Here is a 27,011-nt window from a genome sequence, read left to right as displayed (position 1 = left end):
AATATGTAAATTTTTGCTCCTGCACAGAGACCAGGTTAGGGGTGGAGGGGAGTTATGGCCACCACAGAAATACTTGCTATCAGAGAGCTACTAGAGGTTTGTGGCACATCTTCCCCCAAAGGAAAAAGACCACCCAACTATAGAATGTTTTCTTCCTTCTGGAAGTGAAATGGCATTTTAGAAAATAAATACATTACTACCTCCTGATGTACTGCAAGCAATTGTGAGCCTCTGCTAAAAATACACATTTTCAGAACAACAGCCTGGGTGTGCCCAGCAATCTACTGTTCAGAGTCCAGGCAGCAAAACCAAACAAAACTTTGCAGAAGATAAACAGGACAGGATGAATAAAGTTAAGGGTTATGCCCTCTGTCTCCCCATGGGCCTTGGAGATGACCCCAGCAGCAACACATATTTAGAGAAAGTATTTGTGTAGGCAACAGGCTCTGTGTTCACCCATCCATCACATACCTCTGTGAGGGCCTGGCTGTGCCCCTTGAGTTTTGGGGACATTTCCACTTTGACATGGTATCATGCTGCCACCAGGAACCTAACAGCAGGAAGAATGGCATTTAGGATAATTTATTGTGCAAGTCCTTGTAATTTATGTAGCATTTCAAAATCACTGTATGGCAAACCCCATGTTCTTTCTCACCTTGCCTAGAAGAGCTAGTTTGCACCTCTTCCAGGATCTCACCTAAAGCAGCCCCTGCCCATAGCAGGCAGCATCCAGTTCTGACAGCTCAGTTGCATCCCACAGCAGCTGCAGGGGATGGGGAAGAAGCTCCTTCTCACACCCCACTGAGGTGCTGAACCACCGTGCAAGGATCCAATGCATGAACTTTGGGTTCACTGCCCAAAGGTGCTGCTACTCTGCTGGAAGAACAGGCAGTGCACCACCAATGCAGGCATTTAAATGCACATCCCTAACTAGTAGGACAGCCTGCTCAGCCAAGGAGGAGATTGAAAAAACCTCAACAACCAACCAACCAACCCATAAGGAACTGCTGCCTTTTTCCTATACTAGGTAACCAGAAGCATAACTTATTAGCCAGCTGTCAGTAATGGAGGCCTTTTCTAGCACATTCAGCAAGTCCCACTGCCACTGTTTGCAACACAGCCAAAGAGCACCAGTTTGGTCCAAGGTTTCTACAGCAATTTTTCTGGTTCAGGCCTCTTGCAGCTTTGTCTGGCAGCAGAGTTAACGCATTTCCAAGAAGCTAAATGGGGAAGGGGAAATGCAGACAGTTGCTGAGACATTTTGGCAATTGGTTAAACAAAATCTGTTGCACTAACTAAGAAAAAAAAATTAAAGAAAATCCACTTGCTTTCACTTTATTGCAATTCAGAACAACCAAAGGCCTCCAAGTTAATTCACCCTCACTCTCTCCTTTGCTATGCAGATTGAGAACATGCCATTCCCTCCCATGTGTGAGGCCAGGGAGAGCCTAGGAGACTACAGGGTGACAGAGAGGGTCCCTTATTTCTCCTGTATGTTTATAAAGTTCCTGCTGGTCCCTACCGAAGGTGGCAGAAAATAAGCTAGGGCAAGGCAGGATGCTGCCAAGTGAGACAAGGCACCATGGCTGGACATGAACCGCAGCAGAAGCCATCCCTAACTTCACAAAAAGGTGTCAGATCTGATTGTAAGTTGTTCACAAAAGAGACTGATGTTAGGTATTTAAAAATCAGAAATAGAAGCATTTGCATTTGGTTTTTTTTATTGTTCATAGTCATTTAAAAGGTAGAAGTTTCTAGAAATTTGCAAGTAAGTCAGACCCAGCCTCTCAGAGCCCTCCAGACTTCCAGCACAGCTCTTCCAGTACAACCACCAAGCCATGGAAGTGCTGTGATTCACACAACTCCAGTAACCTCATTGGAGAGGCAGCACCTCCAACCAGAGCCAAGTCAGACCCAGAGCAGGGCCTCAACAGCAGTTTCAATAAGGACATGTGGCCTGGGGAAATGAGCACCACACTATCAAGTGTAAGAGGATGGGGACACCAGAGTGTAGGGAAGTGCTACAAACAGGCCTCACATGGTGATAAAGCACAATGATATGGTCATAAACAGCAGTGACAAGACATGCAGACAATTGTTCTTCAGAGTGTTCAAGAACCTCTGTGTCCTCTGGGACCTGCACTGCCCTCAGCCTGAAGGAAATTCAGCTTTTATCACTCCAGGGAGAGAGCTTACAGGCCCTTCCCCTGGACAAGGTAGGAAGAGGCCCATCTTCTCTGATCAAGGGCTGCAGTTTGGAGATCCCCCACCAGGCTGTGATCAGTCAACCAAACCAGTGGAAATCAAATGCTCATTTTAAAACCAGGACCAGTGAGCTGACCCAACAGTCCAGTGTCATGTGGGTTCTTCACAGGGTGGGTATTATGCATCAATAAGGGTAAATCTGCCATAAGATTGTGGTTGATGGGGAGCAATTAAAAGAAATCAGCAAGAATGGTGGCATCCATTGCTTGTGTTACATGCCACCCACACCAAAACCAGCTGCCAACTGGCCCCACGAGGGTACTGGAGCATCAGTCCATTGGGTGTCTGACTCCCTCAATGTCTCAGTTTCTTTTTCTTCTTACGGTTCCGGTCCTCGCTGCTGTCATCTGCCTCACTGGCACTGGGGGTCACAGCCTGCTGGATGACCTTCTTCTCTACTGCATATTCCTGATCCTCTGTCTTGGGGTCTCCCTTAACGAAGAACTCTCCTTTCCGATAGGATATGGAAACATTGGTCCGGGGGTAGGTGCCATAAACCCGCCGGAATTCATCCTTCACAAATTCTGGGAGGTCTTTCCTTGGCCCAAACACCTTTCCAAGCTTCCCCCATTGAAGCTCCCCTCTCATTGTGAAGCCTTCTGGCCACGTATCTCGATACTGATCTGACCTCTGGCAGGCAGCATAGGGATGGTAGTTTGCATAGGGGCTGTAGAGAGGGATAGGGACCATGGGAGGGAAGTGCCAGGTGTGGTATGGATGGATATAGGGACTGGAGGCACTATAGAGATGATGATACTCCACCTGACCTCCTGCATAGTCAGGGTAGCTGTTCCTGTCCACCACAAAAGTGATGGGTCGACTGTAGAAGTTGTGCATGTGGATGGGAGGGAACATCACAGGTCTGGATGTGTCTTCTGCTCTCCCAGGCCGCAGTAGTGGGTAGGTATAAGCAGAAGGTGGGATCATGGCTGGGTAATATTCCTGTGGCACAAAGCTGGACTGGTACATTGTACAGGAACCTGGGGTTTTACACAGGGGGCACTTCTCTGGAGCAGTTGCTAAGTCTCAAAAGCTGTGAGGACAGAAGGGGAAGACAATCAATTTATACCGGTTATATACATTTTGGAGTGAATAAGGAGATACACTTCACACTGTAAGCATGCCAACTAATTAATAATTAATACAAGGAGCTCCCCACAGCTTTCAAGAGCAATAACCTACCAAGAATAAGTGAGCCACATTGCCAGCAACTGCTTGTTAGTTTCTCTGCAAGACATCATTTAACCCACACATCTGAGTTGCAAAGATGAGAACAAGCTGACATAAAGACCACCAAGCGCAGAAGAGTCAACCTCATCCTCATGACTTGTGTTTGCAGCACTGGGAGGCAGCAAGACCCTGCAAGGAGCTGAGGCCCTTGAGCAGGCATTAAAGTGGGAAAGGCAGGCACAAGGGAAAGAAACAAAGCAAGCAGGCAAAGAAAGCAGAGGCAACACAGCCCAACCCTACTGCAGTCATGTCAACTGCTGTCCTGCCCAGAAAAGGAAATCTTAAACAAATAAAAAGATCTTCAGCTGCCCTTGACTCTCTCCCCATCCTCCCAAAGCCCTGCTTTTACTCTGATAAGCAAACAAGAGCTGTACCTTTTGTTTATTTCTAGAGCAAAATCCAGGCACATCTACACTTCCTCTGACAAGTTCTCATGTACAGGTTTCTCTTTCTGGTCTCACTAATGACCATTCACATTTAAGTGCACATTTACCTTGAGCAACTCTGACCTACAGCTGAATTTGCTCCTAGCCTGCCCTTGCCAGGTATCCAAGCACCCTCCAGGGCATGAAGCAATGTCCTCCCATGACTCATTATCCTCTCCCCTAGGGCCAGAAAGGAAGCTGTATATAGCACAGGGTTTTTTTTTTTTGTTAAGAAGAGTTTGCTATCAGAGACAGGAAAAGATCATGCATAAGACTATAGGCAGCAAACTGGATTTTTTTTTCCACAGAGTTCAGATCCTGTGGGCTCCTCTTGCCTTAACTAGAGTTGCCTCTCCCACAAGTGTTAACCAAGAAAGAAAGTTCAGCTGTCCCCTAAGAGTTGCCTGACACAAGCAATGCTGGGTACTGCAAAATGGGGGTTTTTCTTTTTAGCTAGCACAAATTCTTCCTTTTCCTAGAGGTTCATAATGTACATTAACTAGCTCAAGCCTTTTTTTGCCATGGGTTCAGGGGTAGACACCCACACTCCACAAAGGGAACAGCACTGGAATATTCAGTCAAGACCAGGCAGCACCCTTAAACAAGACTTGCAGCCTTGGAGACAAAGCCCATCACAACCATCACCCCCTCAGATAGGAGGAAATGAAACAAAGTTCACAACCTACTTGCCTAACTTGCTCAGAATGACCACAAAAATCCAAAGGGGTGTTGTATGTCAATGGCAGCATAAAGTAAGCACATGGAATAAATGGTCTCATCTTGAAAGCCAGTCTCAGCATCTCTTTAAATAGCTCATCCACGCATTCCTATTGAGATCCACACTTTGTAAAGTGCTTGTATTTCAGAGCAAGTGGTCTGCACAGAGAGTATGCAGTTATTGCATCCATCATACGAAACAAAGCAAGCCCAGCTTACACCCCTTCTGCTGGGTCAGTGTGCTGCTCCAAGCCAGTTAAGGACCACTCTGGAGAAGCTGTTCACATCTAGCTGATGACCAGCTCTTGCTCAAAAGCTTCTCTAGCGCCCTGCATTTTGGCTGTCAGCATCATTGCTCCCAGGTCTTCCTGGCAGCAGCAAGGAGAAGGACTGACAGGCCATCTAAATCACTGGGGGTTTAATCACAAGGCAGCCTGAGCACAGCTACTAATTGCTTTGATTTTACACTGAAGAAAGATAAAGGGAACAAGCTGGTGTCTTAGCCAGGCAGGATGACCCACAAGAGGAAGCAAACTGAACAGATAAGAAGGGGAAACAAGATGAGGATTAAGCAGGGCTAGAAGTGCTTCAGGGCAGCATTATCACATGCCCTACCACAGAAGCAAACACATTTCCCTGGATCACCCGGGGGGAGTGTGTTGACAGCCTACACAAGACTTCCAGCCCCGAGGAAGTTTGCAAACCTGTCAGGGCAACTCTTGACTGGGCGGCCTCTGCCAGGCCCCCCTGCACAGCTGCTGCCCTGTCCCTGCCTGCTCCCAAGCACAGAGCTCAGACTGCCCAGCCACGGCCTTTCCTGCAGAGGCACCGAGCCCCAGCTCCTGGCTTGCACTGCTCTGAATGCTCGGGTGTGTTGCAACAAGGTTTTGGTATGCAGGAGGCACAATGCTCCTGCCCTGCCTCTGCAGAGCAGCATCCTGGTGCCCACAGGGGCTGATAATGCAGTTTACCCCCCCCTATTACACAATTGCCTGTTGCTCATACCGACCTTCAGGCTGAGCTACAGCATGACAAATCCACGTGTACAGGAGAGAGGGGCTTTGAGAACACCAGTACCAGCTTGCCCAACCCAATCTCTCAGTTACTAGGAAGTAAAAGCAGACACTGCTCCAGGGAAAACAGGGTTTGCCCAGAAGGTGATCATTTGTCAGGCCATTTGATGGCTGGAAGGCATCAAAAGCCAGATACTTAAGAAAACCAACTCCAAACATCGAGTGGTACCACTTGAGGAAGGAGTCCAATCCCCAGTTTCTTCTCACCTTCCTCTTCTCAAGGAGACCTTATAGCACCTAAAGTACCTAAAGGGGGTCTCCAAGAAGGCTGGCAAGGGAATTTTCACAAGGGCAAGCAGTGATAGGACAAAAGTGAATAGTTTTAAACTGGTGGAGAGTGAATTCAAATTGAATATTAGAAATTAAAATTCTTTACTGTGAGAGTGGTGAGGCACCAGAGCAGGCTGCCTAAAGAAGCTGTGGATGCCCCATCCCTGGAAGCATTCCAGGTGAGACTTGATGGGGCACTGAGAGCTCTGGTCTAGTGGAAGGTGCCCCTGCCCATGGCAGAGAAGTTAGAACTGGGTAATCTTTAAGTCCTTTCCAACTCAAACCATGCTATGATCCACCTGCTCTTACTTCTATTGTTTCTCCAGTGCCAGCAGCCAGAGGCTGGCCTGGTCTTGGAAGTAAATATGTGACAGCCTCCAACTCTTCAGGACCAACTACAGGACCAGAAAGGGAGAGAGGATCCTAGCTGATCTGTCTCTTCAGACTACCTCCCTCCTTTGCTCCACCTTCAAGCTCTGTTATCCCTTGGGGAAAAAAAAATAAAATCACCACAACTGAGTACTTGAATGTCCTGAGCAGGAACAGGCAAAACAGACATTAAAGCCTGAGCTGAACTCTGCTAAATGCTTGCCTGCTCCTGAGAGCCACTGACATCCATCAATACATGCCAGGTGTTGGTGGCACAGACAGAAAGCCTGGATGGACAGACAGCAGGCTGTGCCTGGGAGCCAGGCCTCCCCATGCCAGGGCACCTGGAGCAGTGGTTGGCAGCAGGGAGCAACAAGGGGCCAACACAGCAAGAGACAAGGCAGCCTCTCCTTTTAAGCCTTTCCAGCAGTTTTGACCTTGCTGGAAAAGGGTTCAGATCCCACTTGGCTGTTGCTGAATGAGACACCAGGCACAACAAAAAGAAGAGAGAACTCCAAAGATAGTCACAGAAAATTAACATAAGATTGTCATCTCTTCTTGGTGGGAACATGATACAGCAGACGATTCCCAGACTTGCCAGAGCTGACTCCAGCAATTCCCTTACCCACTGCCCCAGTCATCTGGCAGGGCCTTTCCCTCCTCAAACATCTTGGTGGAGGTCAAGGGGACCGACACCACAGCTCCCAAAAAAAGGCCTGCCAAGAAAAGTGTGCTTCACACCAGCTGCCCCACATAGAGTTGCTATGGAGCAACCAAGCAATGTTTGCAATACAAAACTAGAGAGGACATTTGATAAGAGAAGCTTTTGTTTCAGCCCTCTCAGTTACTACAGGTGATGAAACCACCACTAGTTAAAACAGAAATGTCCAAGTCTGGTAGGGCTTTCCTAGTATCTAAAGCAGCAGAAATTACCTGCTAAAAATACAGAGTACCATGGTTTTTCTGAACATCACAGGGCAGTAGAGATTTACTATCACCTTGGCTAGCTTTGAACTTGGTGAGCTTTCTTTTTAGGTATTTGTGGAACACAAGATACCACTGTGAGCTACAGAAAACAGAGAAAAGTAAATATTAAATTCATGCCAGACTTCACATTCAGTAGGAGAGAGACTGAAGTGAGCCTGGCTGTATCCTAGGCAGTACCAACACACAGGTGTGCCACAATACCTAACATGTGAAACTTCATACAAGTATCTCACATGTCTGGAGAGACTGGTTTCACCAAGCCCTCTGTCCAGCAGAAGCAGGGTCCCCAGGTCAGGCTGGCAGTTTGGGTTTAGATACTGCCTCAGGGAATATGCTGCAAGCCAACACAACTGTGGAGACATTGGGCTTATGGGAGAGGACATGACCATCTAACTTACTGTAACACTCAACCCAGACTAATCTCACCTCATTCCATAGCTCTGTGATCAGCTCACAAATGAAGATACCATTAAGTTACCCTTTCCTCTGTTCCAGCACTCAAGCTTTCAGACTATTCTTTCTAGTTTTTTTTCCTGACCTCTACCTCCTCCCCCACCCCACAAAAAACCACAGATCTCCTGCCATTGCTCTGTAACAACTCCCAAGGGTACAGGGATGAATACTGCAAAAGCACCAATTTTCCCCAGCCAAGAGGATAAAGAAGTAATGAGTTATTTCCAGTAAGTCTCCCCATTTTGAGCAGAGTCTGCAGAATTGTTGCCACCTTACAAAGCTTTGGTAAAGACTTTAAAAAAAGAAAATAAAACAGCTTCAAGGACTGCTTACAGTGAGATGTTAAAACTGAATGTTTTTATTCAGCCAAGGTTTGTCTTCCATCACTCTGGTGTCAGTCCCACACACTTATCCAGCATCCTGGTAGCTGGAAATAGTGCGTGGGAGAAGATCATGACAAAGCAGTTTCATATTTTTCCTTATCACTTCTATCCCTTTATTGCCAGCTTAAGGTCATGCTTGGTTTGAAGTCTTTTCAATAAAACTCATCCAGGAGAAGACTCCCAAGTGCTTCTTGGGGAGATGGGAAAGCAGTACAAAAAGCCACAACACAATAACTTTGGTCCTCCACCACCAGTACTGATCCTTAGGATGGAGGCACCCAGCTGCCTTCCTGAGCGGGATGCTTTCTCTTAGTCAGACATGCCTGGCAGCAACACAAGAATTCAAGGAAAATGCAAAAGCTCATTAAAAGCTGGGCCTTTTTAGGCCTTCAGTTTTTATCTAGAGGACCAGATCCCCATACTAGCGCTGCTAAATAATGGAAAAACTTGAATTTTGAATACGAACCCACTCAGCCCCCTCAAACACAGCACCACATTTTGCTACACTCTGCAAGAGAAAATCAACCCATACTGCCGAACAAAGTACTCCAAGAAGTGTTAAATACTCACACAAGGGGTGACTGCATCACACCCAGTTCAAGGTACCAGCAGTCATTAACAGCAATACAAATCAGTGCTGTAGAGAACAAGCCTCCACACACCACTAACCCAGTCTGAGGAACTCCCCCAGCATGCTGGGGCTCTGACCCTGTTTCCTCTCACCTCCTTTCTATCAGGAACTACTTCACTGCCCAAGCCAACTGGAAGAATACCACAAGCAGAGCTGATATAAGAGCTCCATACACAATCCCTTCAGCTCAGCCAAGGGGGAGAATTTAACTTCTGAAGCCAGAAGACACCAGTCTCACCCTGCTGTTACTAGTGCACCATGAAGAAAAGAGCTCCAGCTGGCATTGGTAACTCTGGAAATAGCAGCTAACGCATACTACAGTCAGTCAACCTTTACAGAGGCCCTTTGAAGAGGGAATAGATCCATTTCAGCTATTCAAAGCAACATTCCCAGAAAGCACTGAAGTCTGGTGTGGGTCTGGCATTTGTTTCTGAGGTCTGTGCAAAGCCCAGACTCTGTATGAAATCAAAACACCAGGAAATGGCCAAGTCATTGCAGAGCAAGTCTTTACTTGACAGCCGTTATCCAAAAACCACCTTCCTGCATAACTGCTCAAATTACAGTCAAATGCAGCTCACTGCTGACAGAGGTTTGGAGCAGCCACTCCTACTCTGACTGCAGCTGCTGGGTAACACAGCAGCTCGGGAACAGCTGTGCCACCAAGAAAACACGATGAGTGTTACCACAGGGTGACTGCATCAGCAGGCAAGGCTCTAGAAAACATCCCTGCTGCTGCCAAGGTGATCCTGACACTGTCACCTATCCACCTCTCCCTGGGTATGCATCTGCTGCACCAGAGGATACATTTTGGATATACTCCACAGTTTCTCTTTTTCTGACACGTTCTCCATTTGGCTTAGCCTAACTTCTGTGTTATTAAAGTTTTCACCACCACCATTCCCATCTTCCCCGTAACCACTGCAGACACCCTTTACATCAGATGTCTTCCTCACCTGAGGTTCAAATCTGTGTCCCATGTCTCAGTATCCCAGCCACCATGTTATTTCTCATTTAAACCCTTTCCCAGATGCAGCTATGTATCTTGACACTACTCTTTTTTTTAGTTGAGCATATTTTAATGTGTATTTCGTACCATTCAATCCTAAGGATCCCCTCCATGTTAAAACACAGCCTGCACAGACCTGCTCCTCCTCTCACTCAAGAGTTCATCTGATACCCATAATCTCCATCCACAGATGTTCTTCAAAGAAAAGATCTCAGTACCAGGTAGCTCAAGCTTCCGAATTAGGAAGTTCTGGTTGAGCCCCCAGCTGTGCCTTCTGCCCAACTATTCCCCTTCATAGTACAGTGTCGAGGGAACAGACTCAGGGGACTAATTGTATCAAGCACGCCAATAAGTCAACTAAAATATCAATAACCTCATTAATGCACCAGAAGCATCTCATGGCTATTTATATCACTTTGCACACAGCTATGAAGCTACTAATCAAGTCTTACGAACCACACATGATGCTACTGAGTCACCCTTCCCTCCCACACCATTTAGCACTACGATGCACATCTACCCCACTTTGCTCTGCCCTCCCACAACAATTCTTTCCAGCATAGACCCGATGTAGAGTCCAGCAGGTTGTTCAAGGAGCATCATTTCATCATTCCTGTGAGCTTGGGTCCTCAGGCTTTGCTATCATCCAGACACCTGCAATCCTTCAGTCAGCTGATCTCACCTTTGTCTCATTTTATACATTATTCTCTAATTTCAAAATCTACTTTTTATGCTGCATTCACACTTCCTTTACCTCAGTCTCCTCCCAAACAGCCAATCCACCCAGATTGTTTCTTCCTCAGTTTTGCCACATCCATAATTAAGCCTGACAATTCTGATATGGTTACCTTGGTAATCTCAGCCTTACGTGGTATTACTGACATGGTGCAGGTGGCCTTGAAAGGTTTTACCCTGCAAGAGCTGCTTCACACACTCCATAATTATTTGGTTCCTCCTGGATATATATTGTTTACTTTACACACTCCAAGACAAATCATTCAATTCCAGCCTTAATTCCCATGCCCAGCTCCAGTTACCTACCAGCACTTTCTTATCTTACACAAAGACAGTTTGCATAACAGAGCAACATGTTTTGTACTTCCACAGCATCCTACTCTCACAGCTGCTCAATTACAAGTCTTTGTCCTTGAAGTGCTCTTGGGAGAGTCTCCTGTTAGCCTGCAAAGGAGTTAATGGATGACACAGCCTGGTTGTGCCCACAGTGGGCTTCCTCTGTTGAGAAATACCAGTGTCACAGAAAACTATTTGCATTTTAACTCTTTCTTCTCTAAATAAATCCTATTCCCACGTATCCTGCACTGAGGATGGATATGCAGAAGTACAGAAGGCACATAGTCTTATGGACTGACACCATGTATTTCCAGAATGTCAACACCCTAAACAGTAGGACAGGGAAGCTTATTCATTCTTTGGGGTTGTATTACATACAACATACCCCTCTGGCATATAAGGGAGTTTTCTGTTACAACAGCAACACACACTGCATTTCTAGTGTAAGTCCAAACATCTGAGCCAGAACTACCCATGGGAATACTCCTCTTATTGCATCCCCAAGGCAGACAGCTGCAGCATCTGCTGATTTACAACTTTGTTATAACTTTGAAAAAAACCAACCAACTACCTTCTGTTATAGTCTTTAGACAACACAGAACATAGCTCACAAATAACATTATTGATTTTTTAAAATAGGAAACAAAATAAAATCCCATGTTTCCAGGAATACAATCACTCAAAGGCTTTTCTGTGTAATTTTTTTCAAATTAAAGTGTTTAAAGCCTCTAATCACACAACAACAATGATTTATATTAGTATCTTTCACAAGCAGGTGGTGTTAAGAATATTACAGAGTAGAGCACTGGCAGGAGTCAATACTACAACCAAGTTATGCTACTGTGCATGGATTAGCACCCACATGATCAAACAGCAAATGTGAAAAGGACACCACCTGCAAAGGGATTTGTGTTTTTAAGAAGCCAGGCAAAATACAAAACACCTCAGTCACCTACTGCTCTGCTACCACAAACATTAAAGGTAGCATAGAAGTGCAGAAATATTGCAAAACAGCCCAGTCTAAGTGCAGAACACAGAGAGAAATTTGCTGAGCATATGTGTACTCACATGTGGAGAAAAGACAACCAGGAGAATGCCTTCACTTAACCAAGGAACAGTAGAATACACAACCTGATCCTAAGAAGGCAGGTTACTTCCCACAAGCTCTTTTTCACTCAAGTACCCTAGGGACACACAGAGAGTAAAGAGATGCCCTGAGATACTGCATTAGACCTAACGGAAGCTTTTCCTGTGGTAACCAAGGCAGCAAAACCTGCCTGAACATGCCCTTATACCTTAAGATGGTAACAGGAGGCTCATTCCTTCAGCAATTACATTACATGCTCAGACAGGGAACAAGGATACAGGACACAGGTAAAGAAGCAGCTAAAATCAGCACATAAAGCCAGCATAGAAAAACTTCAAAAGCACTCACCAAAACTTCAGGTTCTTTCTCAAGTCAGCAAAACTTAAAGAACTGTAACCTTTAAAGCAACAGACTAACTAACACAGAAAAGAAGCCCCCATTAAACACTACAAAAATAAACCTTCCACTTTTCTCCTAGTGTAACTCTCCCCCAAGCTTTTTACTCACACTCAGCTACGGCTAAGCTAGTATTTTTACTCACAGCTCATCCAGGTTTTAATTAAGTAAGAAGGCATATCAGTGGCTCCCATCAGCACTATGTTATTGTAAGCACCTGCACTGTGATGGACCTTCACAGAGAGAAATCTCCACAGGAGTTTTAAATGGGTGACTCCTTCTGCAAGGTCAGCTCATCACCCAGCACAACAGCAGCAGTAGTGCAGCTACTTTGGGATGCTTACTGATTCTGTGATCTTAAAGGTCTTTTCCAAACTAAATGATTATTTGATTAGTGCCTTATGCCTTGTTCTGCTGCAGGTGATCTCAATAGCTGAAGCTAAATACCTACAAATCACTCTTTAATTACAAACCATGTTGATTACAATTAGTTGTCTGGCTTCTAGGAATTTATAAAAATGACCTGCTTAAGAAGTTACTAGTAAGTCTAATGTGCAAAACCATTGGCAAGTAATAGGGTGCAATAATATCTTTCTGTGCACAACAATTGGCTTTTGCCTCAATTTCTGGTGGTGAAATTTCCCCTGGTGAAATTTGAGAACAGCTTAATGGAAGCAACTGTTGCAGTGAGAGACCATAGGTGATACATATGCTGAACATAGGAGTTGCTTCTTGGAGAGAAAGGGCCACAGGGAGATCTTAAATGATAATGGACAATAATAGTCCCTATTTTCTGAAATACACAGGATGAATGGAAATTAATTGTGGGAGAGAAATGCAAGTCTCTGATTATGAAGACCAGAGACAGGATATTTGCTGGATTACTGCCCCACCTTCCGAAGCAGCCATGTATATAGCTTTGTTCCCATTAATCGTTCTGCAGCTTGGCACATGTTCTTTGGAGAAGAGGAGGCTCGGGGCGGGGGACCTCACTGCTCTTTTCAAACCTTGACAGGAGGTTGTGATGGGGCAGAGGCTGGTCCCTTTTACTGTGTCTACAGTGAGAGGGACAGAGGAAACTACCTCACGGTGAGACAGTGGAGATTCAGATTCAATATTAGATATTTTTCGTTTGAGTGATCAGGCATTGGAATTGATTGCACAGGTGGTGGAGTTGCCATCCCTGGAGGTTTTCAAGTGGCCTCTGGAAATGGCATTGGGTGATACGGTTTAGTGGCTTACAGGTAATAGTGGTGGCGCTGGGCTGGCGAGTGGACTGGGTAAACTTGAAGATTTCATACAATATCGACGATTCCACCATGATTCGACGATTCCACGATGATTCTACGATTCCCTGACCCCAAGCGCTGGCGCCCCGGCCAGGCCGCGTTTCCATGGCGACGGGCGGACTGACCATAGAGGTGACGCCACACCAGAGAGGCTCGTGCGGCTGGGGGCGGGGATATGCAAATAAGGGAGCAGGGTGCCCTCACACGCGATGGCTGCCGGGAGGTGCCGGCGGCTTCACTTGCCAGGACGCAAAATGGCCGCGGGGCGGGGTTGGGGGCGCGCATGCGCGGCCGTGCCGCGCGACGGCAGAGCGGCGGGGGAGCGCCGGTACCGGACGCAGGTAGGAGGCGCCGAGGCGGTGCGCGGGCGTCTCTCCCGCCTCATCGCTTGTCCCGGTTTGTCTCTCTACCCGTAGTGTGGTAGGGTGGCGGAGCCCTCGTCCGCTCAGTAAGGTGCTTCGGGTAGGGTGGCAGAGACACTACCCCCCGGGGGCCGCCTCTGCAGGGGTAGGGGGCATCCCCTTTCCTTGCAGTGGTAGAGCCCTGGAGGATACTTCCCTCTGTTATCGTGGATGATCCCACTTCGGGCCGGGGGGTGCCATCGCTCCCTGGTCTCAGTGCCCGTGGGCAGAGGGCTCAGTGCTGGAGCCGGCTCTGCCTCCCGGCAAGGAGAGGCGGCTCTGACATCGCCCTCTTCTCCTGGAGTGTTCCGCGGGTCTCTGGTGTCCCTGCTGCGCCTTCCCTTCACCTGGCAGGCTTCAACCCCCTGCCGTGGAGCCTGCGGGAGCGCCCACCAGGGAAGGATGGCAGCGCCTCTGTCTGGCCACCCAAGGTTGCCAGGCCTCCCCTCAGCTTGGAGGGTCCTGCGGATGGGGCACAGGGATGGCAGCGCTGCTTGGGCATGTCCAGAGTCACGGCGTCCCCGTGTCCAGCCTGGCTCCCTGTGCTCCTGTCCTGCCCAGGAGGCCAGCGGCTGCAGTTGGGGACCCACTCAGTGGCGTGTGCCTTGTGGCTGCCGCTGGGGCCCTGCGGAGGGACAGTGGCCTTGGGAAGCTGCACAGGTGAAGGCAGTCCCTCCTCCCGGGAAGATGTGTAGCCGAAACTACTGGTGGCTGCACTTGGGGGAGTGGTAAAAGTTGGAAATTCGCCTGGAGTTTCCTCTTAAGTCTTAACAAAGAACAGGCAGAATGTCTGCAGTAATCCCCTCTTATAGCTCATTTGAAGCAAATCTTGGGTTTTGTTTTCAATGATGATTTCAAATTTATTTCTAGTTTTGTAATTTGAGGCCAGAGTTACTGGGCATTGGTTCCCATCTTTGTGCTATGAGGTCTGTTACAGGATTGGAGCTTATATTGGCAGCAAATGATCAGGAACAAGTTTTTTTAATACATCTAACACACTTCCTTTACACTGTAAGACAATGAATTCTTTAGATATGGGATGTTGCATGTTGTTAAGGTAAAAGCCTTGCCAAGTTCCAAGGCTATGCGATCTGCCCAGTTATCTCTATATTGACAAACCTTGTGTTCTTATTAGGTAATGAGATCTGATTGAACAAGATTGCTCAGCTGGAGCACAGCTCCATGGAAGCTACCAGCTGGTTCAAGGTATTAATTGTGTGTGGCAGTTGTGTTTGCGTGTATGAACTCAGCAGGGGTGATGGAAGCACGTGATTGCTTGTAATAAGGAGGGTATGACTTAACCTCATGATGCACAGTCATCAATTGTTGAATTGGTAAACAGTACTGGGAAGCACCCTCATAACCTGTTTCAGTCATGTTTCCATGCCTGATCCAGGGGGTTTCAAAGTTTTCATTTCTTCACACGTCAGATACGTGGGAGCCTGCTTTGGGATGTTTGTTCACGTTTCACACAGGACTGTGCTTAATGTTCCCTCAAGAGTCCTTGTTACTAAGGGATTATCTGAGGGTGTTCAGGAGAAGTATGGAGTGGAGAAACTGAGAGTCTTGAAGTTACATTCATCTCTAAGGGTGCATCAAAAGGGTGCACAATATCAACGTTTTGTCAGAGGAGCCTAAATTTTGTGAATTGTATCTAGGAAGGAGCTTTCCTGGGACAGAAGTAGGATTTTGAGAGGTATTTTTTTGTTTAAGTGGAGGCTCTTTTGGTTGTATTCATTCACATAGCTCTGTGGGGGGATTTCTTGTTTTACTGACAGAGTTCTGCCAGAATCCAGGTAGCTTTGTGGGATGAGGACCCTCTGAGATGTATTGTGGAGGTGTCCTGGAGTACCATATGTGTGAGGGAAGGAGTGTGCAGAACCTGGTCTGTGCTCCCAAAATGGGCTCATCACTGACAGATAACCCTGACCAGACAGAGACATCTGTGACTGTCACTTGCAGGCTCTGGGAGGAGTTGATGTGCCCAGCACCAGTCACAGGGCATCAGCTCTTCCATGGGTGCAGCTCCAGCCCAGCTTTCCTGTGAGTGGGGCCGGACCCCCAGCACCCCAGTCCTGTCTGGCTGTGACAAATGTCTAGAAATAGGGTTTTCTCTCAGGTGGTTTTTCCAGCTTCTGGGTGGATTTATTGTGTGGAAGCTGCAGACATACAGAGCTGGCTTAGTAAGCCCTCAAAACCCAGAATATGCAGCAGAGGCAGTGTAGTGGCAGCTCGAGCAAGCACAGACATATCTTGAAGTATTATTTGGGATTCCAGCCTGCATTACACAGGGGAGAATGAACACAAGAGCCATCCTGATACTGCAGGCAGGTCTGCAGATGGCTGTTTCAAGTTGCTGAGTGGCAACTTGAGCCCATAAAAATCATCTGGCCCTGCTTAAAAGGCTGGCTTGAGCCAAGATTCACATGTATGGCTCTGCTGCTGGCTCAGTACAAGTGGCTTCAGCTGTGGAAGGCTGGAGCTCAGCCTTGTAGTAAGGCCAAGGCATTGCCGAATCACCACGGGACACAGGGACTCGTGCATCCAGCTGTGAGCTGGCTGGGAACTTAGAGCACATGTGTGAGCCCCAAGCTGTGGTGTGTTCCAGACACAGCTGTGTGCCAGCACTCTCAAACAAAAGCTGTGCTTTCCTGGTAGCCAGTATTCCAACATCCTCCTCAGGAAGATAAGATCTGTGGACGTCACTGGCAGGAGCCAGATGTCAAATGTGGAGGAGGAAGTTTCTCAAATAAAGACTCATTGCTTTTTAATTTATGAGCTTGTTCCTTTATGACTGTGTTAGAGGTTCAGTGTGAATGAATGATGGCTATTCCCTCCTGCAGCTCCCTTTGCCATTCCTTCTTAAAGCCTCCTGTTGAAAAGTTCTGACATACTCCATGAATAATTCTCCATCCCAAGGAAAAGGTTATGAAAATACCAGTGTGGCAGTAACACAGTGCTTTGGGTGTAGAAGTGAAATCTGCTTTTTACAGACAACTGTGATTTGTTTCCTTTTAACTGCACATTTGCAGATGAGGAGGGAAAAATATCTATCAAATGACCTAATGACTATCCTAGCAAAAGTGACATCACTGGCAAATATCAGCTGGCTGGAGGGGTTGCACATCTGTGAGGGAGTGATGAGGGAGCAGAAAGGAAGTGGAACTTCACCCTCTTTGAACAGTGCTGTAGCATTTATATGACAAAATGAGGTGTCTCTGGAAATTTCAACAGCTGTGGTTTGTGCAGCATGTGCTCAGTGAAGCACTTTTTGGATGGGGACAGCATGAAGTGCAGCACTGAGACCAAGTCTTGAGCAGGCTCTGCTTTCACTCAGCTGTTGGATAGCAAAGGCAAGGCCAGGATAAGAATCCCCCTAGTAGGTCACACTGTTAGTCTGTCTGTCCCCATATCCTGCCCCATGGTGGCAGAGCACATGTGTGTGGGCACCATTTATGGCCTTTCCACTTGTCCACCCCCAGCCTGAACAGCTGGCTTGGGGCGGTTAGAGGAGATTCCCTGCCTTGTTCCCTTTAGTAGCTGTTTGTGTACAGCTGTTTTCTGTGAATTTGTCTAACCCTTTGAAGCTGCTGCCCAGCTCTCTAATATCCGTTGGTAGTGAATGTCAGGTGTTTACTACCTGCCAGGTAAAGAAATATTTTAAGCTGACTTCCTGTTAGTTACAGTGAGTGTTCCCAGTTTTTGTGTCCTGACAATTCCATGAAGGGGCCCAGCACTCTGATGTCTTCTGCTCTTCTGTCAGTCCTCCACAGAAGACTTTTGGTTAGAGACAGAGGACTTGCCTCTTGCCTGAACTCTCCCTTCTTCTTCACCTTTGTCTTTTCGCATTGTGACTCCTTTCCAATTCTTGACCATACAAAATGAAATTTCCCCTTGAGGCTTGTCTGTCTTTAATTACGTCTATAAAGGTTCATTGTCTGGCTGAATTCTCTTCCAAGCAGTGTCTTCCTTTTTTTCTGGCCATGGGTTTTGGCAGAATGGTGTCTGAGCTCCACAAGGGCTTTGCAGTTGGATCCAGTTGAGGTCTAGTGCTTTGGCTGGGAGTGGAACCGAGGTGCAGTTTCAATCTAGTGATGTAATTGATTGGAACAAGTGCTGTTCCTGCTTCTTCTGAACTAGTTATGAGGAATTCCTTGGCCTAGGAGGAGCAGATGGTTATTTTTGCCTTTCTAATCTTGCCTAGAAGTGGTCAGGCTCGTGGCTTCAGGGAAATGCTGAATGGGACTGGCCTTTCATCAGGTTTCATACCCAGACGTTTATTCTTCTGCTTGATTTCCTGCTGGGACTTGCTGCAGCTGGTGTTGCAAGCCCAAGAGGATGGTGTGGTGCGTAGGTTCCTATTTCTTATGTGTTCAGTCTTATCCCACATTGCAAAGCCCCCATGATGTATCTGAGGTGGGTGGACCCTGGAGGGCTGAAACAGGAATGGCACACAGCCCTTTATTTTGCTTTTGACCGTGCCAAGATAACAACCTTTTTGTCACCCTTCATGTGTGTGCTGTGAACAGGGCATGATGGCATGGGCTGGAGAAGCTGATTGTACTGATTCAAGAAACCCTTATGTCTCACATAAGTGCCTTGTGTTTTGCCTTGGGTCTGTAGCAACTGGCATGTGAGAGAGGGCTCAGCCTGAAAAGCACAAGAGAACATTTCTGGCCACAAGCTCCAGTCAGTGCAGGTGTGAGGAGTCCTCCTCTCACACTCAGCCCCTTGTGAACATACAGCGACTTGTTCTGGCCTAAGGCTGCTGTGTCCACGTGTTTTATTTCTGTGTATATTGCTGTCCAGCCAAAGCATCTTTACTTCAGACTATGGTCCTAAGACTTAGGTCACTCCAAGACAAGCTGGAAACCTGCTAAGGCACTTCTGGTTACTTTTATTGCATGATGGCAGCATGCCTGCTGCAGTTGTGTTTTGGTTGTGTCTCTTCATGCCACGAAGCAGCAGCACTGCTCACCATAAATAACTCCTGTCTGAGCCAGCCCAGGTGCAATAAGCTGTGACTGCCTGGGGAAAGCATTGTGCACATGTGAGGTTACATCACAGCTCCTGTCATTTTTATTTGGATAAAAATTTACGTGAGTACCTAAAAATACCAGTGACTAGGTGTGTTTTCTGAAGGCTGCTTTGTTGTTTGCAGCTATCTGGCTTGATTCTTCCTCTGACCTTGCCTTTAAAGAGCTGGATTAATTGTCTGCTTGCTGGATAACAAAGAACATTACAGGGTAAAGGACAGGGCAGGCTGCTCAGGAGGAGGAAGCCATGCCCCCAGGAGCCCACAGCCTGGCTTCAGCTTAATGAAACAGCTTTAGTGCAGCAGACAGCTTCTAGTCTCTTAAATCCCCTCCAATCCACTTTGTAGCAGCTTCTCAAAACAATACAAATTCTGATTGCTGCATACAAAGATTTACCAATTAACTTGATTCACCTTTATTTAAGAAAATGAATCTGTTTTCATTTCATTTTATTTATTTTTTTCTCTCCTGCAGGAGCAACAATGGATTGGCCCCATCAAAGATGTAGTAGGGGTTGGGAGAAGACATCTCACCTGAAATGGAGGTGATCGAAGGAGCTGAACACTGACTGCACCAACATGGGGCTGCGACTGCTGGCTTGTCTTTTCCATTTGCCCACTGCAGTGATCTATGGCTCCCTGTCGCTCTTTGTTTCCATTTTGCACAACGTGTTCCTCCTGTACTACGTGGACACCTTCGTCTCTGTTTACAAGATTGATAAACTGTCCTTTTGGATAGGAGAGGTTAGTTTTTTTTCATTGGCTTCTGCACTCTTTTAGTAGGAAACTCTGAAACCAAGACTGCTCCTTGCTAGAAATGTGAAAACTGTTAGTTGTAACAGCAGTGTTCCCTTTTGGAGAGGGAGCAAGGGAGCCTTCCAAGTACTAACTTGGGCTTTTCAGTTTTTCCCACTTACGTAAAAATAGAACAAGCTGGGACAGAAAATGCAGAAACTTTGTTCTTAAGAGTGCCTTTCCTCTGGGGATGTTGGGGTGTTTCACAGGCAGTGAAAACCACTGGCCTTACTGCCAGTTGCCCCAGACAGGGGCATCATACAGTGGTGATGGGACAGGGAAGGTGTGCTGGGACAGTTCCTGCTGGTAGCTCACCATGCCAGCTCAGTACTGCATGCTTCGGTGACAGAACAGAAACAAACCTGTGGTTTGCTTCACTGTCCTGTGGGTTGTTTCACTGTCCTGTTTTCTTTCCTAGACAGTGTTTCTGATCTGGAACAGCCTCAATGACCCTCTGTTTGGCTGGCTGAGTGACCGAGTATTCCTTAGCACACAGCAGTAAGTGAAGTTCTGCTTTCAGAAGAGTCTGGGAAGTTGTTTAGTCTCTGGGGAAGAGGATGTCAAATTAGCAGCTTTAAAATGATGGCATGGGAACGGCTTACTGGGCATGGAACTCTTAAATAGCTCCTTTTCATGGCATCTTTGAAGTTCAGTGCTCATAAATGTTGTTTCAGTACTTGCCTTTTTAGAGAAAGTCACACACACTTATTGGGTGGATGTGGCCCTAACCCTTAACAGTCGTGAGCAGTACAGAACCTAAAATATGGGCATCTAAAATCTCAAGCCCCTGCTATATGAGCAGGCCTGTTAATGGGGTGTTAGAGAGTGTCTGTACATGGTTTGGGAGGCGCAAGGGGGAAAAGTACAGTTATTTCCACATGGAATGCCTTAGACCAGTTGTTCCCAAACTCTATAGGATAGAAGGCAAGACAGCTCTGTATTGTTGGCCATTAGCATTTCTCATGTATTTATGTCAACATTGTAATGAAAATAGTGGTGTGACTTCCTGCAACTAGTAAAAAGTCATGAAAATCATTTACATTGCACAAAGTGCAGACAGGGAGACAAATGCTCTGGAAAAAAAAATCCCTTTTTGGCCTTCTTAAACCCATATTTTCAGTGTCTTCACTATTAGCTGAAAGGTATCTGATGTAGGTGGTTGTTACTTGAACAAAAGCTGTATTTGTGTCTGTGCCACTTACATGACTTCCTTGGAGAGGAAGAATATGTGATCATGCTGGGTTTTGTCCAGGTACGTAAATTTTTTTTTTTTTCTTCTCTTGCAGGGCAGGAGCAGAGATTTCGTCCCCTGAAGTAGTTCTGAAGAGGCTCAGAGCACTAAGCCACAATGGCCCGCTCTTTGCCATTTCTTTCCTTTCTTTCTGGGTTTCCTGGGCTCATCCTGGTTTGCAGTTCCTCCTTTGCCTTTGCATGTACGACAGTTTTCTCACCATGGTTGACCTCCATCACAACGCCTTGCTTGCAGACCTGGCTGTTTCAGCAAAAGACAGGACTAGCCTCAACTTCTACTGCTCCCTCTTCAGTGCCATAGGCTCCCTGTCTGTCTTCATGTCCTATGCAGTGTGGAACAAGGAGGACTTCTTTTCCTTCCGCATATTTTGCGTCCTGCTGGCCCTCTGCTCCATTGTTGGTTTCACCCTGTCCACGCAGCTGCTCCGCCAGCGGTTTCAGGCTGATGGGAAAGCAAAATGGGACCAGGAATCAGCCCTGAAAGAGTAAGGGTCACAAATTCTCAGCAGGGAAAAAGGCCTGACATAGATCTGCAGCAAACTAAATGTGTGAAAAGATCCAGAATGAGGCAAAACTTGTTAATTATCTCTCATTCTTGTCTATTGATACAGTTTTCAGGATCAGCTGTCACACTGGCTCCTCTGAAAATAGAACAAAACTGTCTTGTGTCAGCCCTAGTCCAAACTGGAGGCAGAGGCCTAACTGGCTGTATGGCCATCCAGTGTTTGGAACACAAAATGAGTTCATGTGTAGAGCACCCAGTGAGGCCTGTGAGTGGTAAAATGTCAGAAGCAGCTTATGAAAGCATTCGTGCTTGAGCATGAGACCACATTGCTGCCCATGTCCTATGGAATTGGACAAGTGAATGTCTCTCTCTGTCACTCACTTCAGCTGCCTGACAGTGGCTAGGCTGTTGGTAGGCCACACCAAGCTGATTTTCCCTGTTCAGCTCAGTCCTTGGGCTGCCTCACTTGTCATCTCTTGTTATGAGCTGCCATCATTATGCTGTAGTAGCAGCAGATCCTGATGAGATCTGCCAGGTGAGCTAACTGCAGGGACCTGGAAGAGGAATGTATAGTAGAATGGCAATCAAGTTATAGACTCCACTGTTTTGATTGGTCCAGGAATATGAAAGGTCAGGATGGGGGCTGAGGAGAGACAGCTCTGCATCTACACAGGGAGAGCTGGTGACTCTGTCTTGGTGTGAGGGATTTATGGTTGCTTTTTATCCCTCCTTTTCCTTGAGGCTGTACATTGAGAAACTCTCCGTCCCCCAGGAGAAGAGGATCACCCTGGCAGAGTATCTCCAGCAGCTCTCCCGGCATCGCAACTTCCTCTGGTTTGTCTGCGTGAATCTCGTCCAGGTAGGCACAGAAGTGACACACTGCCATTCAGAGGATGAGTGCTGGCTCTGGCTCTTTGAGATGGATGATTCAGCAGTATGTAAGTTCCTGAGGAAAGGCAGAGATGTTGCCAGCACCCACTTGCTCTTGCAGCCTCCTGCACATGCTGGCCGATTCAGCAGCTGGTAGCCAGTCTCCCTGCCTGTGATTTAGGATACTTCCTGAGCAAGCTGTAGGGTGCCCCTTCCTCTCTCTGCAGCGTAGGCTGGGTTATGAGGGCTGATGAGCTCTGTGCAGCCCATATGGGGTGCAGAAGCACAGGGCCTGGCTCACAGAGGGGATGAGTTTAGGAGTGCTGTTTGCTGGCGTAGCTGTCAGCACAGTCTCCTTTCCCTTTCCGTTTTCCTGAGGCTCACATCACAGTTCTCACTGTCCAGCTGGATCCATCTCTCAGCTGGCTTTGACCATTTCTGTTCTTCACCCTCTTCAGTGATGACTACCAAATGCAGGCAGCCTGCCAAGCTTTGTGTGCTGCAGTTATTGCTCCCTGAGGATCCCTCAGTTTCCCTCAGGCAGATGCTGGTCTGCATCTTTGTGTTCAAGCCTCACTGCCTTACCGATGTCCTCCTGCCGGCTGCCTCCTCCCTCCTGCCATGCCACTGTCTCTCCCAGCCTCTGGTCCCTGCTGTCACCTGCTGGCCCTGTCTGCCCTAGCAGCACCGTGCTGTACATCTGGGCAGTGGGGCTGACTTGGGCACAAAGTGGGCATAGCTGATGGCATTGCAGCTCTGCAATCTCAGCCAGCAGTGTTGGAAATGTCACAGCCAAGGTCTTGCTCTGCTGAAATACTCCAGGCCTATCCCGCATGATCCTTTGGCATGGGGCTCCTAGGATAACAGAGCCCAGAGGGCTGTTAGCTTTTTCTGTTCTTTCTCACTGCTGTTCCTGCTGACCAGCTCGTCTGCATGCTGCCTTCACAGGTTTTTCACTGCCATTTTAACAGCAACTTCTTCCCTCTGTTCCTGGAGCACCTGCTGTCAGACCAGATCTCTGTCTCTACTGGATCCTTCCTGCTTGGTGAGTTTCAGGTGGGACTGGAGGGAGTGGCTAAGTTACACAAGACCTGGCCCAAGTCTGGGTTTGCCCTTCCCAAGCTCCATCTGGGGAGAGGTGTGCTCTCACATGCAGGACTCTGGGCTGTACGATTCACACATGCACGCACCTCACATGTTTCCCTGGAACCTCTGAATTATCCTTCCTGGGCACAGAAGTAACTCAGGGCCTTTTCAGTAAGGACAAGCCTGGTGTGCTGGACACCAGGCTCCAGAGAGGTATTGCTCTGAGCACTAGAGGCTGCAGAATGCAGTGTTCCCAGGATGCAGCAGAGAACACAGCCCTAAATTTCATCCCTTCTGCAGCATACAGACCATTTCCAAGCTGCCACAGATATGTGGGCATTGGTCCTAGAGTTACCCTGGGAGGGTTCTGTGCAGGCCAGGTCTGGTCAGGCAGTCCTGCCTCTCTCATTTCTGCTCCAGGGCTGAGTTGCAGCCTCTGCATGACACTGCACAAGTCTTTTTTCCTTTCTGTCCATGAGGTTGATGGAAGAAGGTCTCCCTCTGTAGGAAAGTGTGTGCTGTGCCACAGAGCCGTGAAATAAATCTGCCGCAGCTTTCTGTATATGTATGTTCTGTATATGCAGAGGAGCTGCTCTGTATTGTCCTGCTGGCAATAGCCAACCATTCTGTCTCTCTTGGTATCATGTCTGAGGGCATGGTGGAAGGTGGAACTCCATCAAGCTGTTTCTGCATTTGTCTCTGCTCAGGTGTTTCCTACATTGCCCCCCATCTCAACAACCTCTACTTCCTGTCGCTCTGCCGCCGCTATGGGGTTTACGCTGTGGTGCGAGGACTCTTCTTCCTGAAGCTGGCTCTGAGTGTTGTCATGTTCCTGGCGGGACCTGATCAGGTGTATCTGCTCTGCATCTTCATTGCCAGGTAGGCAAGCACTTCCCCTGCCCTCTGCTTCCTGGGAAGCAAAATGCATTGTCCCTGTTCTAAGAAGAGGAGTGGAAGTCAGGGAACAAGGGGCAGGATCATACATAGGCCATGTGGTTTCCAGCTCTGACAGTACATGGGACAGCTCACTGCAGAGGTCACAGGGTGTCCTGCTGCAGAGTGAGGGAGGCAGTGATGTTCAGGAGGTCACAGACCAGCAGGACTGGTGGCAGCTTGCACCTGCATTTGCCAGCTGCTGAGAGCTTCTCTCCTCTGTAGCCCTCAGTGTGTGCTGCAGCTGCCTGTGAGCCACAGGCCCAATGTGTCCTGTCCCCAGGCTTGTCTGTGTGGGAGGTCAAGACTGATCTGAGGTGTCACTGCAGGGTACAAAGTCTTACTGATAGTGGTGTTCCTCTTCTGTAACAAGGGCACCTGAAATTCTTATTTCAAGTATGGGGAAACTTTTTCAGCCCTTGCCATTTTTTATGATTTGTCACATTTTTCCTGTCATTTGATAGCCCTGTTCAGTGCTTTGCCTGTTGTTCTGCAGCAACCGCGTGTTCACAGAAGGGACCTGTAAGTTACTCAACCTGGTGGTCACTGATTTGGTGGACGAGGATCTAGTCCTGAACCGTAGGAAGCAGGCAGCCTCAGCCCTGCTCTTTGGGATGGTGGCTCTGGTCACCAAACCGGGCCAGACCTTCGCCCCTCTGATTGGCACCTGGCTGCTCTGTGAGTACACAGGTAAGGATGCTCCCGGGGAGAGCAGTGGAGCAGAACAGGGCAGAGTTCAGTGTCTGGCACCTTGTGCTGTGCCCTGGGTGGGTGCAGAGGGCTCTTCAGTTGCTAACCTGTGCGTGGTCTCTGCATCTCCACGGCTGGTCACTCAAAGAGAATGGATAAAGATCCATCCCCACAGCCCCATTCTCACAAACTCTTCTCTGACACCAGGCTACGACATCTTCCAGCGCAACCCCCTGAACAACGTGGTGAGCGCCCAGCCGAAGCTGGAGTCTGCCGCGGCCTTAGAGCCGACTCTTCGCCAGGGCTGCTTTTACCTCCTGGTCTTTGTGCCCATCGCGTGCGCCCTGCTGCAGCTCCTCAGCTGGTCACAGTTCAGCCTGCGTGGGAAGCGCCTGCAGGTGGTGAAGGCTCAGCGGCAGAGCCTGACACAAGGCCAAGCACCAGAGGTCAAAACAATCTAAGGGTGCCTGGGCCCCCAGGATGCTGCTGGTTCCAGGCTGGTGCTGGAGGGCAGGGATGGTGGGCTGAGAAAGCCTGATGTTCATGGTTCAGCTGTGAAATGCTGTGATGCCAATGTTTATTCACTCCAGGTGGTCATCACTGGGGAAGGCAGAGAGGTCCAGCATGTGAGGGACCTGAGATAGATCGCTTGATCTCAGGTGCAAGAACATTTTGTCCCAGCCTGTCCCAGGGAGCAGAGAGCTGCTCATTCCAGCAAAGAGGTGCTGGGTTGCAGGTGCTAGAAAACAGACACATCCCCAATGTACTTTACTGCATTGGGCATTGCTCTGCATTGGGCATGGCTCTAGGGAGCCACAGCCTCTGCAGCTGAGCAGGAGGAGACTGTACAGGGAGTCCTTCACTAGAGCCTTTCACTCTTGTGGAGTGGGAGGCTCCTGAGGGACCAAGTGACGAAGGGAATGATTGTCAAACAGGAGCAGGGATGACAGGACCTTGAAGGCCTTTCCCAGTAACTGGTAGAACCCTCCCACTAGCAGTTCTGTGGTTCTTGGACCAAATCCATTCTTAAGCATTTGTTGTTCACAAGACAATATGCTGCACAGCCAGGATCTGCTGGGTGTGCTGTTTTATGCTGAGGTTCCCTTCTCTGTGGCCTTGTAGAGGAAGTTGTTGCTGGCCTGGAAAAGGTGCTGGGCTCAAACTGAGTTCAGAGCCTTGAGCTGTATCATTTCACTGGGCATCCCATGCATGTGTTTATTCCTCATTTGCCCTCCACAGCCCCTACTACTCAGTGCTGTCACACAGCTGTACCATGAGCCCCCTCTAATTATGGGTGAGGTCAGGGAGCCAGCCCCTAATCCAGCCACTGGAAGTGCCTCCCTGCCCGGGGCAATCCCAGGTGACCTGGTGAGGCAGCCTGGTGCCCTGCCCTCTGGCAGGAGAGCACAGCCTGAAGGAGACACCAGGTCTTGCTTTTGTGCCTTTGATTCCTCTTTGGAGCCTGTCTGACACAGTACTGGGCAGTCACAGGGTCGGGATTTTACCCCTGTGGGGAGGGGCAGACACCTCAGCTCCTCTGTGCTAGAAACAGTGCCCAAGTTAGATCATCTCACCTGCTGAGAGCAGGTCAGAGAGAGCTGAGAGCTGCTGAGCCAGGGACCCTAGGAGAGCAGGTGCTTTGGTCTCCCTGGTTTTGGCTAAGAGCAGACTGACAGGTAATCACCAAAGGGGTCCCTGAGGCAAGGGAGTGACTCCTCAATCCCTGTAATGTGTTTGGGGGCAGGGAGAAGGGATGTGCCAAAGCCTGTGCCTGCCTGCTGCAGGAAGGTGGG

General features: G+C 48.1%; 2 protein-coding genes across 2 annotated transcripts; one reads left to right on the top strand and one right to left on the bottom strand.

Moving 5' to 3' along the window:
- Positions 1-1,722: 1,722 nt before the first annotated feature.
- Positions 1,723-12,058, bottom strand: CUNH10orf95 (chromosome unknown C10orf95 homolog). Its single transcript, XM_054277233.1, has 2 exons — positions 11,949-12,058; positions 1,723-3,298 (listed from the first exon to the last, which is right to left on the bottom strand). The coding sequence occupies exon 2, from the start codon at positions 3,232-3,234 to the stop codon at positions 2,560-2,562; it is 675 nt and encodes a 224-aa protein (XP_054133208.1). The 5' UTR covers positions 3,235-3,298; positions 11,949-12,058; the 3' UTR covers positions 1,723-2,559.
- A 1,860-nt stretch (positions 12,059-13,918) lies between these two features.
- MFSD13A (major facilitator superfamily domain containing 13A) lies at positions 13,919-26,002 on the top strand. Its single transcript, XM_054276707.1, has 10 exons — positions 13,919-13,993; positions 15,189-15,259; positions 19,564-19,832; positions 20,302-20,381; positions 21,170-21,619; positions 22,381-22,498; positions 23,458-23,554; positions 24,303-24,474; positions 25,025-25,218; positions 25,426-26,002. Exons 3-10 carry the CDS (start codon positions 19,668-19,670, stop codon positions 25,677-25,679), a joined length of 1,530 nt encoding a protein of 509 aa, XP_054132682.1. The 5' UTR covers positions 13,919-13,993; positions 15,189-15,259; positions 19,564-19,667; the 3' UTR covers positions 25,680-26,002.
- Positions 26,003-27,011: the final 1,009 nt, after the last annotated feature.

Source organism: Melozone crissalis, unplaced genomic scaffold, assembly GCF_028551555.1.
Source record: "Melozone crissalis strain CALT ecotype California unplaced genomic scaffold, PUWL_Pcris_2 ptg000019l_1, whole genome shotgun sequence".
NCBI lineage: Eukaryota > Metazoa > Chordata > Aves > Passeriformes > Passerellidae > Melozone > Melozone crissalis.
Note: the sequence above shows the minus strand (reverse complement) of the source record. Positions and strands in the feature narration are given on the sequence as shown.

Coding starts and splice junctions, on each gene's coding strand:
- CUNH10orf95 (XM_054277233.1), bottom strand. CDS start 3,234: ATGTACCAGTCCAGCTTTGTGCCACAGGAATATTACCCAGCCATGATC.
- MFSD13A (XM_054276707.1), top strand. CDS start 19,668: ATGGGGCTGCGACTGCTGGCTTGTCTTTTCCATTTGCCCACTGCAGTG. Junction 19,833..20,301: donor TGTCCTTTTGGATAGGAGAG/GTTAGTTTTTTT, acceptor TTTCTTTCCTAG/ACAGTGTTTCTGATCTGGAA. Junction 23,555..24,302: donor TACTGGATCCTTCCTGCTTG/GTGAGTTTCAGG, acceptor GTCTCTGCTCAG/GTGTTTCCTACATTGCCCCC.